The 19,274-nt window shown below is 35.3% G+C and overlaps 2 protein-coding genes across 2 annotated transcripts; both read left to right on the forward strand.

Moving 5' to 3' along the window:
- Positions 1-834: 834 nt before the first annotated feature.
- On the forward strand, positions 835-1,326 carry LOC127792253 (uncharacterized). The gene has a single exon (XM_052322700.1). The coding sequence runs from the start codon at positions 929-931 to the stop codon at positions 1,211-1,213; it is 285 nt and encodes a 94-aa protein (XP_052178660.1). The 5' UTR covers positions 835-928; the 3' UTR covers positions 1,214-1,326.
- An 11,012-nt stretch (positions 1,327-12,338) lies between these two features.
- LOC127791659 (uncharacterized) lies at positions 12,339-14,723 on the forward strand. Its single transcript, XM_052321635.1, has 2 exons — positions 12,339-13,853; positions 13,956-14,723. The coding sequence occupies exons 1-2, from the start codon at positions 12,339-12,341 to the stop codon at positions 14,721-14,723; spliced, it is 2,283 nt and encodes a 760-aa protein (XP_052177595.1).
- The last annotated feature ends 4,551 nt before the right edge of the window (positions 14,724-19,274 follow it).

Genomic DNA, 19,274 nt, shown 5'->3' on the forward strand with positions numbered 1-19,274 from the left:
ATTGTATTTTTAGTGATGGTTGATGCGTGAGGCGTGGCAACATGAGGTGATGAAATGAAAGTGACGATAAAATGACATTGATAGACAATTGTTGGAGACGATCATTAAAAAAAAAAAAAAAAAAAATATGCTTAATTGTTATTGTATTTTTTTAGTGGCAGTTGATGCGTGAGGTGTGACATGACAGCATGAGGTGATGAAGTGAGAGTGACAACAAAATGCCAATGATGGGCAATTGTTGAAGACCATCATGATCATGAAAAAAAGAGGGGGGGGGGGGGGGGGGGGGAGAGTAGTTTAAATGTCTGTATAATCTTTTCGGTTGCGTAAAGAGTACAAGTATTATGATTAAGGGAAAAAAAAAAAAAGCAAAAGGGAACCCCGTTTCATCCCACACACCGGGGGCTGACAATTGTTTTCACGCAAAACCATGTGCCCAACCAGTCGCATAACCATCAAATGAATGAAGGCAACCAACTAAAACTACCATTCTGTCCTCCACATATTTAGTGTTAGTACTACTACTGCAGTGCAGAATGCCTATTTAAGGCTAAAGTAGTCATTTGAAACAAAACGACAAAAACCTTGAAGACAGAACAATCATTTAAGGGCACGAGTCACCCGGCGAAAAATGCAAAAAGGCCGAAACCCCCCATTTACCCTTGATTTTGAAGGGCTAAACAGTCCATCCGAGCAAGACGGCAAAAAATACACTGGCAACGGAAGGGCGAAAGAGTCATTTAACTCCACCAAACCACTACCGCCTCCGGTATTGGATGATGGATCCAACGTCTTATCTTCCCTTCCCTTCCCTTCCCTTCCCCGTGTTATGTATATATACCGACGACAACTCCACTGCGAGATTCATCGCCAAATCATCGGCATAAAGAAATCCTCACCAAATACTTCCTCTGACAAACGAAGAAAGATGAGTTCGACAAGCAAAGCGTGGATCGTGGCGGCGAGCGTCGGGGCAGTGGAGGCGCTGAAGGATCAGGGATTCTGTAGGTGGAACTACACCATACGGTCGATGCACCACCACGCCAAGGCCAAACTTGCCAGGTCCTTCTCCCCGGCCAGCAGCCTCTCTTCTTCCTCTTCTCCGGCGTCGTCGAACAGCAGATCAGTGAGGGGGGAGAAGGCCAACAAGCAATCCGAGGAGGAGTCTGTGAGGAAGCTCATGTACTTGACCTGCTGGGGTCCCTATAATTAAATCAAACCCTAAATCATAATCTCCCTCTCTCTCTACTCTGCTTTGGAGACTTTAGATCGTAATTGTACAGTGGAAGCCTTTATATATATATGGAAGAGAAATCAATTTTTGGATACGGTTTTCTTTAAAATGGTTATGAATAATCGTAGTCGTAATCCTAATCGTAACTTCTTCAGTGCAAAACTGGTTGCTGCTTTATTATTGGTGCGCAGTTTCTCATGGCTTCGGTCCGGCATTTCGCACGCACGCACGCTCTAGTGATCAGAACCAAACTCAGAACACAGCTCCTGCAGTATAGAGTATTATAGTATGTCGTCTGTCTACGGTGGCCAACAAATCAACCAACACATCTAATCCCAATTCATTTGCCCAATTTAATTATTGCAAACACCATGGCTAACTCGGTTATAAAATTTATTTCTCCTTGTGATGTTTCTAGAAAGGAAGAGCTGAAAGAGAGAGAGAATTTATTTTTCTTGGCGATTTAGGGGTGGCAACAAATTTTGAGAACTGATGGCGAAATAGGGATTCCCCTGTTTTTTTTTTTCAAATATATTCAAACAAATCAGATTTAAGGATACCCACAAACAACATCAAGTAGCTGCACTGCGGTCACCAGTTCTTCTCTTTTTAACATAATTTGCTCTACAAATGTTAAACAAGTTGGGCTTCTCGCGTCACTTTTCATAGTGTTGGGTCCATTTAGTATGTCAGATTGCCCAGCCCTCCTAAAGAAATAGTGGGCTCGGCTCGTTAGGCCTAAAAGGCCGACCCAATTAAAATAATTGACTAACAACACAGCTTTTAATCTAAACTTCAAATTAAAAAGTGTATTTTGTAAATATTGATGGTATGTTCGTCTTAGACACTTGTAGCGCCGCTTTTACCTTCTGTTCAACGACACAGGCACACAGCAAAACAAGCGTCGGCAGTAGAATTTGTTGATTTTATTATTCGTAACTGGATGGGCAAAACAGTCATTTCAAAATCCCCAAATCCCAGCAGCCCATCGTAAAACCATTGGCTTTGCAGAGCACTCCCAATTCCCAAACGGCCGGTGAAATGCCACCAAACCCCTTGTTTTGGCCCCCTCGTACTTATCTCCATTACCGTCTCTTTCTCTGCCGTTCTTATCTACACACACTTGTATATATGTATGTATATATGTTGCATAGTTTCACCAAGATTCGAAACCGCAAATTGAACACTTGAAAACCATTTCTTTTTCGCGAATTTGTGCCTGGAACTTGAGGAGAAATTTACAAGTTTTGAAGAAGAGATATTAATTAAGGAGATCGATGGGTGCAGCGAGCAGAGCTTGGATGGTGGCGGCAGGGCCGGCCCAAGGCCCGGTGGGGCCCAGGGAATAATAAATTTTTTTTTGGAGAGGCTGGTGTGGTGTATTTTTTGGGGCCCTCAATTTTTTTTTTTTTTTTTTTTGAGGGGGGGGGGGAGGTAAGGGGGATTTTTTTTTAGAGTACTTTGTTCTCTGCTTATTTTTCTTTGGGGGTATTTTTTGGGGGTGCTTTGTTCTCTGTTGTTGGGGGGGGGGGGGGGTTCCAAATTTTTTTGAGGGTGCTTTGTTTTTTTGAGGGGGCCCAAATTTTTTTAGAAGGGTCTTGGGGGCCCCAAATTTTTGGGGGGCCCTAGGCATAGGCCTTAGTGGCATATGCCTTGGGCCGGCCCTAGGTGGCGGCCACCGTGGGAGTGGTGGAGGCGCTAAAAGATCAGGGGTTTTGTAGGTGGAACTACACCATACGATTGGTCCACCACCACGCTAAGACAAAGATCAGGTCCTTGTCTTGGGCCAGCAGGAAGATGTCTTCTCCGGCGACGAGGTCGATGGTAAAAGCCACAGAATCTGAGAAGGCAAAGCGATCGGAGGAGTGTGTTCTTGAGCTACTGGTGTCCCTATAATTGATCTTATTAATGTCGATTATTCTTCATGAAATCCCTTCCCTCGGCTCCACATATGGAGAGAGAAAGGAGGTTAAACACGAAACCCAATAATTAAGGATCAAACACAAAACCTCTCATGAGTTATATAGCGATTACAGTCCACCCATCTTCATTCTTTACATAGTGTGTTGTAGCTTTTTCGTTTTCTTTCTGCAAGAAGTAAAAGGAACGTATATAACGCTGGAAATCAATAGTAATTTCAAAATAATCTTTTGCTGTTGTGAGTTATGAAATCGTTTATTCTTCCTTTCTATTCATTTCTCCTATTGCATCTACAGTCGTTTTGCTTGATTCATGCACTGTTTTCTTGTTCTCCTTTTATTGTCAAATCCCCTAAATGCACACGAATTTAAAAAGAATTTATTATATTTTGAAGAATAATTATTTAAGCCCTGCACTGTTTATTAAGTGAAAGGAGTGGAAATCTAAGTAGCACGGAAACGAAAAATGATACGTTTCCGATATGTTTTCGAAACGAGACGAAAACGCTGAAACGGTATTTTTTAAAAAAGGTAAGAAACGAAAATGCGGGGTAAACTGTAAATTTAAAAAATATAGAGGATTTTTTGTAAATATAATTTTTAATATAAAAATTATACTAAATAATTCAAATATAATATAAATAAACATAAACAATAAACCTAATTTCAATAATATATTTAAACAAATATAAACATAAATTTCACAATGTATTCAAACAATCATCAACAATATTTTTAAAGTTCTATTATTCTTACACAACTTAGAACTTAAAAATAAATAGTAAATTTAAATAACAAAATCAAACCTAATATAATTTAAAAAAGTTCATTCAGTTCATCATTCCTTGTCTCTATTAACATCTTCATTAAAAAATACAGACTCCAACTCTAGTTCATCTAGGGAGAGATTAGCAAACTCGAGAACACCCACATCTTTCATACTCCTAAATTCATCTCCACCAACATCCCACATCTTTGTCTTTTTGTCATAATATTGGGAGGTGTTCCTTGATAAAAGACGAAGATTGTTATGAATAAAGACTAAATCCTCTGCACGTTTTGGAGATAATTGATTCCTTCTAAATGAATGAAGAAAGAAATAAGTACTCCAATTCCTTTCACAACAAAAGGAAGAAGTAGGTTGACCAAACACTTTAAAAGCTAACTTTTGAAGCAAATGAGCATGTGAACCATAACATGCCCACCACTTTCTAGGTTCCCTGTCATACTTGTTCTGATAGAATCTAGATCTCCAAATGGCCTACTTTCAAGAGAAAAATTAGCAAACTCATCATCAATAATAGCATGCTCATTTGAATTAGGAAAAAGTCTCCTAAAACACTTCATTCTTTATGTAGAGACTTCTGCATTCATATGTGAAGCCATTCTACCTTCTTTTTCTTCAAGCCATTTATAATTATAATACCTTCAAAAGACAAAATCAACAAAAATAAATTAAAAAAATAAATAATACATAAAGTATTGAATTAGTAAGAAATGGAGATTAAATTTGAAAATTATCTCGGGTTCAATGAATGAGCTAAGCAATGTAATGGAGTGCTATGTTTTGTCCAACGATCAAGAAGAATACAATGAATGACATGATAAAATGATAAAAATTCACTTGATTGCTTTCCTTCATGATCATAAATAACTTTTTTTATATTGAAAATTATAGAATCTCATATCTCATAAACTAAATGAAGACATGATTGGTTTGTATCACAAACTCTAATCATGTTATAAATAGGTGCTGTGAAAGCGAGAATGTAATTAATTTTTTCCCACCAATTCTCATTCACAACCAATGAATATATATCTATATAATAAGGGAGGATGGTTTTTGAAATTGAGAGACAAATGTGAGGGGGATATTTTTGGATGGTTGAGATAGATTTTCTAAAGATTTGATGGCTGAGATTAGTGGCTTTTCCCCCCCAAACGCATCACATCTCATTCTTCTTTGCCACTCCCTCTCTGTCAAACCCATTTTCTGTCAGCCTCTCCCCTTCTCTCTCTTTCTCTCTCAAAGGCCCTGCATCGTCGCCTTTGCCGCCCACTGCCGTTACGCCCTGCCAACCTAGCTCAAAGGTATATATATGTGTATCTCCATCTCATATATATCATTCCTTATCTCTCTCTCCATCGCGACTGTGTGTGTTTGTCCGTGACTGCTGAAGCTCCATGGACCATCGCTGTGTGTTTGTATGTATATAGTCACTGTGCATATATATTTCTTTAGTTTTTGTGTATATACGCAACTGTGTGTATATCACTGTGTTTGTATATCACTGTGTTTATGTTTGTGTTTGTGATTGTATGTATAGTCATTGTGTGTTTGTATGTATATAGTCATTGTGCATATATATTTCTTTAGTTTCTGTGTATATACGCGACTGTGTGTATATCACTGTGTTTGTATATCACTGTGTTTATGTTTGTGTTTGTGAGCATATCCAATGTCTGTGTTTGTATGTAATTACTGTGTGTATATAATTACTGTGTGTATTTGTATATATGCTGAGGGCTGGCAGGAGGCACTCACTGTGTCTTGGAAGTTTCTCACGGAAGTTAGCCATTTGTATATAATTACTGTGTGTGTTTAATTAATTAATTATGAGAACATTTAATGATATTTCTAATTAATTAATTATAGTTACTGTGTGTGTTTGTATATAAAATGGTGTGCAAAAATTAATCAATCATTAACAGATTTATTAAAAAATACTTTAATTAACAGATTTTAACTCACACGACATAACCATTGATTGATTGCACCAAATTAATTAAATAAAAAAACAGAAAGAAGAGAAATCACAAGTAAATAAAATTATACTTTAAGCTTGAGTGAGGGGATTAAAAATACTTTAATTATTATTTCTATTTAAACCTAGCCTTTGCTTTCAATAGTCCATAATTGAAATTTTTTAAATAAAAAAAGACACCAACAGTAGACGTGACTAAATTATTTTTAAACAATTTATATTAAGACTGAAATTTATATTAAAATTTATATTAAAACAATTTATAGATTATTTTCAACAGTAGACGTGACTAAATTGTCATTTAAAAATTTATTCATTATTATTGATTATTCATTATTATTTATAATTATTCATTATTATTCATTATTCATTATTATTAATATTCTTGTGTTTGGCGTGCATGAAAGAATATGAATTAAAATCTTAAAAAAGTAACATTGTTGTGTTTATATATAATAAAAATTATATATTATATATTATAATACCAAAAATTTTTTTTGTACGTAATGCCACCTAAGTGTTTATTTAGTTTCACGAAATAATTTTTGTTTTTTTATAAAACATTACTTTTGAGAATTTTTAAATGTTTTAAAAATAAATGCTATGTCTTTTTAAAATATAAAAATATCGATTGTAGTTGTCTTTTAGATTTCTTAGACTAACTAATATGTCCTAATTTCCTAAATCTCTTCAACATATATGTTATATATTGATGTGGAATTCAATCCTTTCAAACTCTGCTATTTGGATCTCATCATTTGGCGGAACAAATGAAAATGAATGAAATAGGGTTCTTCTCTATTCTTTCTCTATATCTTTTATGTTTTATCACTCCCAATTTGGGAGAAAAAAAAAATGATAATGGGCGAAAATTTCAATATATGTTTTTGATAACATTAATGCTAATAACTTTTTAAAAATTTAAATTTATCATTAATTCTATGACACTGCCTCTTTTCTTTAAAAAGAAATTAATAGGTATTTGCTATTGGGTAGGTGCTAAGTTGCTTAATGATTAAAAAATATTAAATATATTACTAATCAATGTATGTTTATTATACTTTATTTTTGAATTTAAACGTTTTTCATGCCAACTATGGGTGTGTTACCATACCACTAAATAATTTATTGATAACACTTTACTCTTTATGTAATTATGACATAAGAATTTAAGGTGTAATTAAATAATTATATTTTTGTAGGAATAACAATTTCTTGGGTTAGGAGGCTCATGCGCCCAATAGAAAAAAACGTTTAATTCAAGATTTTTTTTAATTTTATTAATTCTACCTTTTTATTTTATTATAATAAAATCTTTTTTAATTAAAATAACATAAAAAAAAACGTGTTCTCCGACCAAGAATTCTTAACCCATAGGGGTCGGGGAACACAAAGGTTCTCGACCACTCACAGTCGTGAACCCAAGTTTTTTCGACCCCAAATCGGGGTTCCCTCAATTGATGGTCACAACCATGACAGCCGACAAAAGATTTTTGAATTGTATAACACAAATGTGAGGGGGACATTTTTTCAATGGTTGAGATGGGTTTTGATTTTTCATCAATGGTTAAGATCAAGCTATGTTTCCCCCCCCCCCAAAACCATCCCATCCTCACACGCACACACTCTTTCTCTTCTGTCCCGGCCCCTCCCTTTCTCTCTCTCTCTTTCTCTCTCAAAGCGCCAAACCCCTGCTGGCTGCTCTGCCTCTATCCCTTCCCCTCTCATTCTCTTTCTTTCTCTATCTCCCCTACCCCTACGGCCGCTCGAACCGCCATCGCTCCCACCCAGCCACCGCTGTCGCCCTTGCAGCTGCTCACACCAATCGTCGCCTCCACCCGGCCACAGCACAGCTTGCCTCGCCGTCCCCGTCGCCCCTTCTGTGTATGTATGTATGTAATGTACGCCAAAAACGATGGTGTTCGTTGTTTACATACATATATGTTCATTGTTCTTTGGAATTAAATTTTATATGTATGCACAGAAGCAATCTAATGTTTGATATTCTTAGGAATCTAATGTTTGCTCATTTGAGTTACGTTTGACTATATAATGTTTGTTGTTCTTTGTTTAATGTTTAATGTTTATGTATGCACAAAAGCAATATAATGTTTGCTTCTCATTCGAGTTACGTTTGGAATCCAATGTTTAATATTTGGAATTTAATATTTGCTCATTCCAAATGGAATCTAATGTTTGCTTCTCTCTCTTTGTCTAATGTTTAATGTTTTCTGTCAAATGGTATTCTCTTAAATAAAGTTTCACATATATATTTATGTAGCACATATATGTGTATGGGTATGTGTATATATCTGTATGGGCGGCAAAAGATGCTCCATGCGTGGCAATTTTTTAAAAATTTATTTTTTTAAAAAATTAATATTTAATTTTAAATATCAATTAAGTATTCTAAATATCAATTTTTTTTAAAAATAATTATGGACTATAACATTTAAATTTTTTTAAATAAAAAAACTAACAATGTAAAAAAACCAATGGTGTAAATTGAAATTGGTTACTCAAAAAGGATAACATAAAAAGAATAACTAATTATGAAATTGGTTAAAATAACATAAAAAAAACGTGTTCCCCAACCAAGAGTTCTTGACCCATGGGAAGGGTTTTCGATCACTCACTGTCAGGAACAGAAGATTCTTCGACCTCGAATCAGGGATCCCTCCATTGATGGCCGCAGCCATGGCGGTAAGCAACGGGCGACGGTTGCCATGACAGCTATGTGTGTTCGTGTATATATAGATATATATAAATATGTGTATAAAATAATTATTCATTATTATTTATAAAATGACATTATTATCTGTTGAAATTTATTTTTTTGCCTAAATTTATGTTTGAACTTTCCATGTGATAATTATTCATATCAGGCTTTGATTTTGGTTTTAATTTCATTTATATAAAACTGTAGTCAGCTAGGAAAGATAAGAGTTCAAATTTGGACAATTGTTGTGCTCCAATTTTAATTTTATTATTTTAATGTGATTGTTAAAATACATCTTGACTATAACCTGTTAAGTATTTTCCATCCATTACAGTTATTTATTTAAATAAAATATTAAATTTTATTATTTGATTTGGTAGCAACTGATTTGGAAATAACATGACATTGCCAATTAAACATTTTTAGGTTGAAGTACAACAGTTATGGACAATATCACTATTTTTGGTCAAGTAAGTTTTTTTTTTTTTTCATATAATTTTAAGTACCTCTCTTATAATGTAAGGCCTATTTTTTTTTTTTTTTAAAAAAAAACTTATCATATCTAATTTTCTTCTAATAGAATGTTTTTTTCCTCATACTTTATAGGCGGATGGAGACTTACACCGAACCGTAATATCAATTCCCTTTACTAATTTTTTTATTTATGTGTATAAAGTTTTATTTATCACTTTAACATGTTTGTATGTATAGGTTCAATTTCTTCAAGAAAGAAACGTTAATGTTGTTATTCGCGATGAGCGTGACCTTAATACTATTCGCATTCGTGAGGTAAGGATATACATTTTCTTACCATTTTAAAAATAATTTATAAATATATTCTACTTATTTTTTATTATAGGCAAAGGCAAAGGAAAAAGAAAAGGCTATCTTTTCTAGCAAAGGAAAGAAAAAAGTACATCATGTGGTATGGTTTCTCAACAAGTTTTAAAAGTTTCTTTTTCGAATATTATCATATAGATTTTTTTAGGAATTACATAGTGTCATATACTCTTTTTTATGTATATTTTTAAAAAGTTTTTTTTTTCAAATATTTATTCAAAATTATTTTTATTGAATGTGAAATATTTTTCTAAAACATGTTAAAGTAAACATTAATCTGAATTTTTAATATGTTTGTCTATTAAAAAGAGAAGAAAACGAATAAGAGAAGAAAATATATAAGAGAAAAACATAAAACAAAAATAGGAAACTACATAATATAGTTTTTTTAATTTTTTATTTTCCGTATAAGAAGTTTTGAAGGAAAGAATAAGAAGAGTGAAAAGGAAATTAGAAAATATCACACGCTAAAGAGATGGGTAGTGTCTTTAAACTAACAAGTGCATACTCCTAAAATATTCTCATTATAGGCACACAATGATAATGTGTTATCAAAAGCTGCATTGGCCCAGCGTGCACGACGAGAACGTGAAAAAATTCAAAAGTCATGTTCTGCATATCAATTGGGACAACGCTTGCGACGAGAACGAGAAAAATCAAATGAATGTATTAACCCAAGACAATCTTCTTTAACACCAATTCGTCGCGATCGCACTCGCCTGGAGTGGGAAACAATAACTGAAGATTCTTATTCGGCACAAAAACGAATAATGGTTACCCATCATTCTACACATTCGTTTTCTATACCAATCACATCTTTGGCTCCGCAAAGAAATCGGTAAACTATTGTGTATAATCTTGAAATACATACTTTACTCATACCGTTTTGTTTTACAAATTTTTATTTATACACAAATATTCATAGGTCTACTCCTATAAATCAATTTCTTCAAGAAGATTTATGTACGGATGATGAATTAGAAGATATGCCTATGAGTACATCAATTGACGTCCGAGTACACAAAGATTCTTACCGTCATTATCTTGGCAAGATGGATGTATTATGTCCTTATTGTTCAGCCTTACATTGGATGGATGAAAAATTGACAAAATCATCTATGAAGCGCCCCTTATTCGGAACTTGCTGTTTAGAAGGAAAGGTTAGGCTACCTTTACTTATTACACCCCCTCCACCACTTCAGGCGTTGTATGATGGGAATAATGATCAATCAAAATCATTTCGAAGTTATACTCGAGTGTACAACGCAGCCAATGCTTTTACGAGTCTTGGTGCTACATTAGATCCTAGAGTACTCAGTGGAAAGGGCCCTACATCATTCACAATTCATGGGGAATTGCGACATCGAACAGGATCGCTACAACCACAACCAGGGCAGGATGCGAGTTATGCTCAACTATATATCTATGACCCTGATTCAGCTTTAGAAATTCGTAATCGTAGAAATCCTATCTTGAGAAGGGATGTTCTCAAAACTATTCAGGATAATTTGTTGCAAGTCAATGCATTTGTAGATAAATTTCGCCAGGCTCATGTCATTTTACATCAATTAGACTCGGCAGGACACAATATACCAGCTCATCTTCATTACAATTCAAGAACTGATCGACGTCGGTATAACCTACCAACTGCAGATGAGATTGCGATTGTAATACCAGGTGATGGAACAGAGGCAAGTGGAATGAGAGATATTATCTTACATTTTCGAGGAAATAATGAGTTAATGCAAATTAATGAATGTCACCCAGCATATTTGCCATTACATTATGTTTTATTATTTCCATATGGTGAGCTTGGATGGGAACCTGAGCTGAAATTGTGGAATGTTCAGTATGATCGACCTTCAACTGATCGACTTACTCAAATGGATTTTTATAGTTATCGTTTGTTTGAACGATCCACAGAGTATTCAACAATTTTGAGAGGTGGGAAACTATTTCAAGAGTTTTTGGTAGATGCTTGGGCTGCAACTGAGCAAAATCGATTGACATACTACAAGCTTAATCAAGGGAAACTTCGGGCTGAGCTTTACCAAGAGTTGTCGGATATGGATCCAGATTATGTGCGACCTGGTCAAATTGGTCAAAGGTTTGTTTTGCCATCTTCGTTTACTGGTAGTCCTAGACATATGTTTGAAATTTTTCAAGATTCAATGGCTATCACGCGATACAACCAACACCCAGATATTTTCCTGACCATGACTGCAAATCCCAATTGGCCAGAAATTACTTCAGCATTATTACCACATCAAAAACCTATTGATCGTCCTGATTTAATTGCCCGTGTTTTTGAGTTGAAGAGAAAATGTTTGATGAAGGTGATAGAAACAAATAAAGTGTTTGGAAATAAAGTTGCACATGTTTTTACAATTGAATTTCAAAAACGAGGCCTCCCTCATATGCATGCACTTTTATTTCTTAAAGGCCCAGACAAAATTCGGACATGTGCTCAAGTAGATAAATTAGTCTCTGCAGAATTTTCAGACCCAAAAGATGATGCTATGCTTTTTGAAACTATCAAATGTTGTATGGTACATGGACCGTGTGGTGCTCGAAATCCGCAAGCACCATGTATGGAAAATGGTAGATGCACTAAGAGATACCCTCGAGTTTTTACAGAAACAACAACTATGGATCAAGATGGATACCCTATCTATCGTCGTCGCAATAATGGTCAAGTACATACTGTGAGGGGGCAAGAAGTTGATAACAGGGATGTCGTACCATATAATGCATATCTTTCTAAACTTTTCAATTGTCATATAAATGTGGAAGTTTGTGCTGGAATGAGATGTGTCAAGTATATACATAAGTACATTTATAAGGGTTATGATCATACAACGATGGTGTTGGGAATGATAAATGAGATTCAACAATATCTCGATGCAAGGTATATTGGCCCTCCAGAAGCTGCTTGGCGAATATTTGGTCATCCTTTGCATGCAGAGATGCCAACAGTTGTACGATTGGCACTGCATTTACCTGGAATGCATCGCGTTGTTTTTAACCCAGAAGAATCATTAGAAACGATTCAATCTAGAGTTGGTCAACAAATGTCAACTCTTACTGGCTTCTTTGCATATTGTGCTGGCAGTGAAGATGAATGTCCATTCACTTATCAAGAATTTCCACAACATTATGTTTGGCTCAAGTCTGAAAAGAGATGGAAATCAAGAGAAAGAGGATATGCAATTGGTAGAATGTATTTTGCTAGCCCTAATTGTGGTGAAAGATTTTATCTACGTTTTTTACTAACCGTTGTTAAAGGACCAAAGTCGTTTCAGTCTTTACGCACGGTCGATAATGTTGTGCATGATACATTTAAATTAGCATGTGTTGCAAGGGGGCTTTTAGAAGATGATGAAGAATGGATACAATGCTTGAAAGAGGCTGTAGTTATGAAAACTGGATATCAATTGAGGAGATTGTTTAGTATTATTCTTACCCAGTGCTCTCCACTAAATCCATGTGCATTATGGAATCAATTCTCAACGCATATATGTGATGATCTTGCACATAAGATTCGTACATTGTTTGCCATTTCTAACCCAACTGAGGCTCAAATTAAAGATTATGGTCTCCATCTTTTGAATCAAATGCTTCATGAATCAGGCAAAAGTTTAATTGACTTCCCACCCATGCCACAACCTACCGCAAATTGGAGTGCAGTAGTTGGTAATCGATTGATATTCGAACATCGACAATTGCAGAGTGAGGCACAACAGACAGATCCACAAATTTCCATTGATTGTCTCAACAATGGACAGCGGAATGCTTATAACACAATCACTTCTTCAGTTTTTCAAAATAAAGGAGTTGTTTTCTTTCTGAATGGGGGTGCTGGAACAGGGAAAACATTTTTGTACAATACGATAGCATTAAAATGTCGCAACCTTGGGCATATCGTTATTACTGTGGCTTCATCTGGAATTGCATCATTGTTACTGGTCAGAGGTCGCACTGCACATTCAACATTTTCCATCCCATTAGATGTGTTGGAAAATTCAAATTGTGGGCTTAGTAAACAATCATTACAAGCTGAGTTATTTAGAGAAACAAAACTCATAATTTGGGATGAAGTTCCGATGCAACATAGATATTGTGTTGAGGCGGTTGATCGTACATTGAGGGATATTTGTGATAGTGACAAGCCATTTGGGGGTATTACTGTTGTTCTTGGTGGAGACTTTCGACAAATCTTACCAGTTATACCCAAAGGAGTTCGTGAGCAAATTGTGAATGCATCATTAAGACACTCTGTTCTATGGAAGCATATACATATCTTAACTTTGGATTTGAATATGCGCTTGAATCATGAAGACCGTGAAAATGCTAATTTTGCAAATTTCTTGATGGAGGTAACACTACTATAACATTTGTGCCATATTATATAGAAGATTATTTTAAATTAATAAATTGTGTTTTCATTCTTATTTTTTTATTGATTTCACTTTTTTTAGATTGGGACCATTCCTCAAGAAATCGTTAACCTTCCATCAACAATACACAAATGTCAAGATTTGAATGAATTAATCTCTACAGTTTACCCACGATTGAACATAATAGAGACGTCAACCCCAACATTTTTAACTGAACGCACAATTCTGTCTGCGCGTAACGATGATGTCAGTGACATCAATACTACTGCATTGAATATCTTTCCAGGGAGATTACATACTTATCTTGCAGCAGATAAAATGTCTGGAGATAATGAAGTCGATCCTACTATTACAAATAGATATCCTAATGAATATTTAAATTCATTGGATCCTCCTGGGTTGCCAACTTTTAAGTTAGAGTTGAAGGTGGGTTGTCCTATAATATTGTTGAGAAACATTGCACCGAAAGATGGACTATGTAATGGTACAAGATTGATGGTTACTAGGTGCGACACTCGCATAATTGAAGCTCAAATTTTAACTGGAGAAAAGTTTGACAATTTGGCATTCATACCAAGGATATCTTTGGCACCATCTTCTTCAGAAATGCCTTTCCAAATGACAAGACGTCAATTTCCAATCCGATTGGCATATGCCTTGACCATTAATAAATCTCAAGGACAATCTGTGAAATTTGTTGGGGTTGATTTGCGCATACCAGTGTTTAGCCATGGGCAATTATATGTGGCATTGTCCAGATGTACATCATTTGATCGTATAAGTATTCTGCTCCCTAAAGATTGTTTGGATTCTACTACAAATATTGTTTATCCTGAAGTGTTGTTGTAGTGTTCAGAAGGTAACCATGTAGATTTATTTCTATTGATTATATAACTTTTTTTAAAATTTAAATTTGATAATAATTTGAAATATGGACTTCTGTAGGATTGGATGGAAAAATATATGGAGCTTAAAAGGAGAAATACAACTGTCTTGCTTCGATGGGGATGTAATAAGGTAATTTCAATCTCAAAGTATATTTTGATATGTATATTTCCAACAAATGTACTAATCTATATTTTTTTTTATTTCACAAATTACCAGATTATTGTTCATGTTCCTCATTGGGGATACATACAAGTTGATACGAAGATTTTTTGGAAAGTAATGAGGAGGAAGTTCGGGCAAACACATGTTTAAAGACATGTTATTGACACATTTTTTGTAAAGTATACATATTTTGTAAATGTTTAACCTACTTTTTGTAAAATTTTAACTCACTCTTTTGGTGAATGACAATATAATGTTTATTTTTTTATGTAATTATAATTTGATTGGCAGCAGTAGCACTAATTGGTGTGTATTTTAATTTTAATTTCTATTTGCAGCAGTAGCAGTAATATTTGATATTTTATTTTTTTTTAATATTTGATTGGCAGCAATAGCACTAACTGGTATGTATTATTTGATATTTAACTTTTAATTTAATTTGTTCAAATTGTAAAGTATTTTTTTTAATTTAACTTTTTTATTTTTTATTATACAATATTAATAATATTATTTATAAAATATTATTTACACCGTGCTTTAAGCACGGGCATTCCCTAGTCTATATAATAAAACATGATGATTTTTAAAAATGTCTCAAAAGAGAGACATTTCAATGGCTGAGATCAATTTTTGATGGATTGATGGCGGGGATTAAATATTTTCCCACCCAGCAGCGATCTCACTGTCCCTCTCCCTCTCCCTCTGTCTCTCTCCCTCCCACCCACCCCCATCTCCAGCCCCCCTCTCTCTTTCTCTCACTCTCCCTCCCACCCACCCATCCCTTTCTCCAGCCCTTCTCATACTCCAGCGAGGCTCCTCGCTGCTCAAACTCCATCGTAGCCTCCTCGTTGCTCAAAGCCGTCACGCCTCCTCGCTGCCTCAGCATCGTCGCAGCTGTCTCCAGCTCCATCTCATCCTTCTCATCGCCTCTGTTGAGTCGCCTCTGCTGCCTCAAACCTCAAAAGTATATGTATTTTGCATGGGCTCGCTGCCTCAAGCGAGAGAGAGCCCTGTCTGCGCACAACACACTTCTAAAATTGGAGGAGGAAGAAGATGTACATTGCACTTTTTGATCGAGAAATTGGGCATTCAGTGCTGCCTTGCTTCTTTAATCTTTATAATATATAGATTATTATATACATACATACATATATATATGCAAGCACGGTAGAGTGCTGCCTTGCTTCTTTAATCTTTATAATATATAGATTATTATATACATACATACATATGGGTTTTGACTGCCTTGCAAGCACTGTGGGTTTTTCTTGACTTGGGGTTTCTTTGATCTGTGCGTTAATTATGGTTTTGATGATTATGTTGTTGGGTTTCCTGTACATTAATTATGAGTTTTGACTGTTTGTATATAAAAGAAGCTTCTTGAGGGGCTGGTTGTGGGAGATAGAAGTAAGCCCGTAGAAGAAGGCATGGGTGGAAGGATCGGTGCCCTGGAGAAGGAAAAATTAGGGAAGGAGCAGGGGGAATAGAAGTATAGGGGAAGAAGAGAGGGCAAATTGGATAAAGAGAAGGAAAAATTCCTTGGTATTTGTGAAATGGATGGCCCGATAAATGAGAGTTGAGCATCTTAGTGGGTGTGTAGTGTAGTGAAGGGAAGGAAGAAATCAGAATGGAATGGGGATATGCCCAGTCATGCATGTTTGTTTTTCAGCTTCTCTCTCTCTCTTAATGGAATAGGGACATCAATATATTATGCAAAATATATATAATTTTTAATATAGAAACAACTAAACAAGGTGGTTCTATACAAAATTTCATATAAATGGTGTTTGTTTTTCATTAATTATATTTAAAAATAATTATTGGAGACAAAATCCAATCCCTTGCTTTGCTATTGGGATTAGGCCTAGCTTTGACGGGTAGTCTTTCAAAGAAAGAAGCCTCGAGAAGGGTCAAAGGGGGGGGGGGGGGGGGGGGGGGGAGTTGGGGTGCTTCAACTTCACCATCGTTCATTTTAAATGTTGTTGAGCTAGAAACTTTCCCATGTCTCAATTAAAATAATTCTCAAAATGGTTTTTTTTTTTATTCTCTGAGTTGGTCCAAATTGAGGGCTAGCTACCCTTTGGAATATGTTAGCCTCATTCTATGTTCAATATTCATCCTTGAATTTTCAATTTTTGAAAACCCTCGTCTATATAAAAAAAAACAAAGTTACTGATTTTTTTATTTAAAAATTATATTCATACAATAGTATCAATGAGCAATAACTGAATTTCAACTTCTCAATTAATGCATATCAAACTTTTATTCTCCGTATGCATATATCTATATAATAGAGAATGATTTTGAAAATATATAAAATATATCAGAGATACATTTTATTTATATAGTTGAGATTAAGCAACAATCAGAGTTGAGTTCAGGGTTAGGGTTTGGCTGAGAGTACATTTTAGTTCCCACCCAACAATCATCTCTTTCTCCCTCTCTCTCCCTACCTTAGCTTTTGCCTCTCATTTCCTCTCTCATCTTTTGCCTTCATCAAAACTTACTTCGATTGTGGACCACTCTTACCATTGTCCACTTCAGTTATTCTTACAGTAATTTTTTGTTTTTGTTTTTGTCTCTCTATATTTTTGTTGATGGTTGTGTTTGGGAATGTCCAGGATATATACACACAGAAGCACATATATGTACACCCTCTTGCTCTCATATATATAGCCTTACTTGCTCTCATTGCTGTCGGTGGCCGATGGTTGCCATCACCCTCAAACACACACATACACATATACACACACAAGCACACACATATATATATATATAAATATATACACTCACATCTATCGATTAACCCTTGGTAGCAACCGATCCATAGCCCCAATCAGTGGCGATTGGGGTTCGAGAAACCCCTGACCCGTGGTGTTTTAGGGCTTCTCAAGCCCCCGATCAAGGACGGTTGGGGACTCTTCAATTTTTTTTTAAATTTTTATTTTTTAAAAAAAGTAATAATTAATTTTTAATAAATTCTTCACAAATTTTAACATAATATGTATAATTTATAATTATATTTTAATCTTAATATTATTTAAATTGTACCTTTGGGTACGGGTATATGCTAGTATATATATATATATATAGAGAGAGAGAGAGAGAGAGAGAGAGAGAGAAAGAGAGACCGATAGCGACCCGAGAAGGAGCGAGCGATGGTGAGACTTCGGGGTCGACACCGAAAGAAAGAGCGATGGCAACTGAAGGAACGATGGACAACGACAAGGCTAACACTAGGAGCAGCAACTTAACCAGTGTGCATGAGTGACAGTGGAGGAAAAAACCAGAAAAATGAAGAAGAAGAAGAGAAGGAAAATGGGCATTGGGCAGTGTTCCTTTGGGGATGTGTGCGACGTGGGCGGCCGAGCAACTGGTTTTTTGCCTCTAGAATGTAAGGTTGCTGGTCACTAGAATTGGAAGTGCATTTCTATTTGAAACACGTTTTCAACATGTTTAAATAAATTGCAAAATGGCTTCTCATACGTTTCGCAATTTACAGAAATGCCCAAAATTTGTTTCTAGACGTTTTAGCCGTCTCCAAAACAAGAAACGGTTTGAAAATGCCGAAACGAAAAACGATTCAAAAATATCGAAACGACACCTTGAACGCATTTTCGTGCTACCTAGGTGGAAACTATCTTTTTAAGTTCGGTCACGTTTATTGTCCGTCTCAACCTACCACCTCTGCCCATCTTCTTACAACATATGATACTCCAATTTACTGCAACAAAAATGGTGTATGACATGTCAATTGTGGTGGGAAATAATGCTTGTGTTGTGTTGGCGACTTTTCTTCAGTGTTATTTGTTCAAATTCGATTGCTGAGTTCAATATGAGCGATGCCATGAAGTCATTCAGAAGTATTAGATTCTGGAATTTGGACATTTATTTATTTATTTGTTTCTTCATGTGCTATAATAAGTAATAACAAGACATCCATAATCAGTGGAGTATGATTTTCACTTTGGGAATTCAGAATTCTAATATCAAAACCTTTATATTAGACCCATGAGTTTGTAGTCATCGATATTCTTCTAATTTAATGAGTTCTACTTTCAACCAAAGTAGAAATTCTGTAGAATTTCTTCCAGCTACTCAGTCCCACAACGAAGTTTCACTAGATTACATACGTGATTTAGACACCTGCTGGCCAAATGAAGAAGATAGCAACTCATATTCATCAGAGCTATCTGTTTTTTTAAAAAAATGATTTCCCCCAATTATGCCAATAATAATAATAATAATCATGATGCCAAAAAAGATAAGGGAGATCCAGCAGCAAGGGCAGCAAAAAGATGGGTTATTGTTGTTCATATCATCAATTAGAGTCAGAAAGACCAACCCAAG

This window comes from Diospyros lotus, chromosome 15 (genome assembly GCF_014633365.1).
Source record: "Diospyros lotus cultivar Yz01 chromosome 15, ASM1463336v1, whole genome shotgun sequence".
NCBI lineage: Eukaryota > Viridiplantae > Streptophyta > Magnoliopsida > Ericales > Ebenaceae > Diospyros > Diospyros lotus.

What these genes read in the sequence shown, in the direction of transcription:
- LOC127792253 (XM_052322700.1), top strand. Translation starts at nt 929, where the DNA reads ATGAGTTCGACAAGCAAAGCGTGGATCGTGGCGGCGAGCGTCGGGGCA.
- LOC127791659 (XM_052321635.1), top strand. Translation starts at nt 12,339, where the DNA reads ATGGTGTTGGGAATGATAAATGAGATTCAACAATATCTCGATGCAAGG. An exon ending in TTGCAAATTTCTTGATGGAG is followed by an intron (nt 13,854 to 13,955) that starts GTAACACTACTA and finishes CACTTTTTTTAG; the next exon opens with ATTGGGACCATTCCTCAAGA.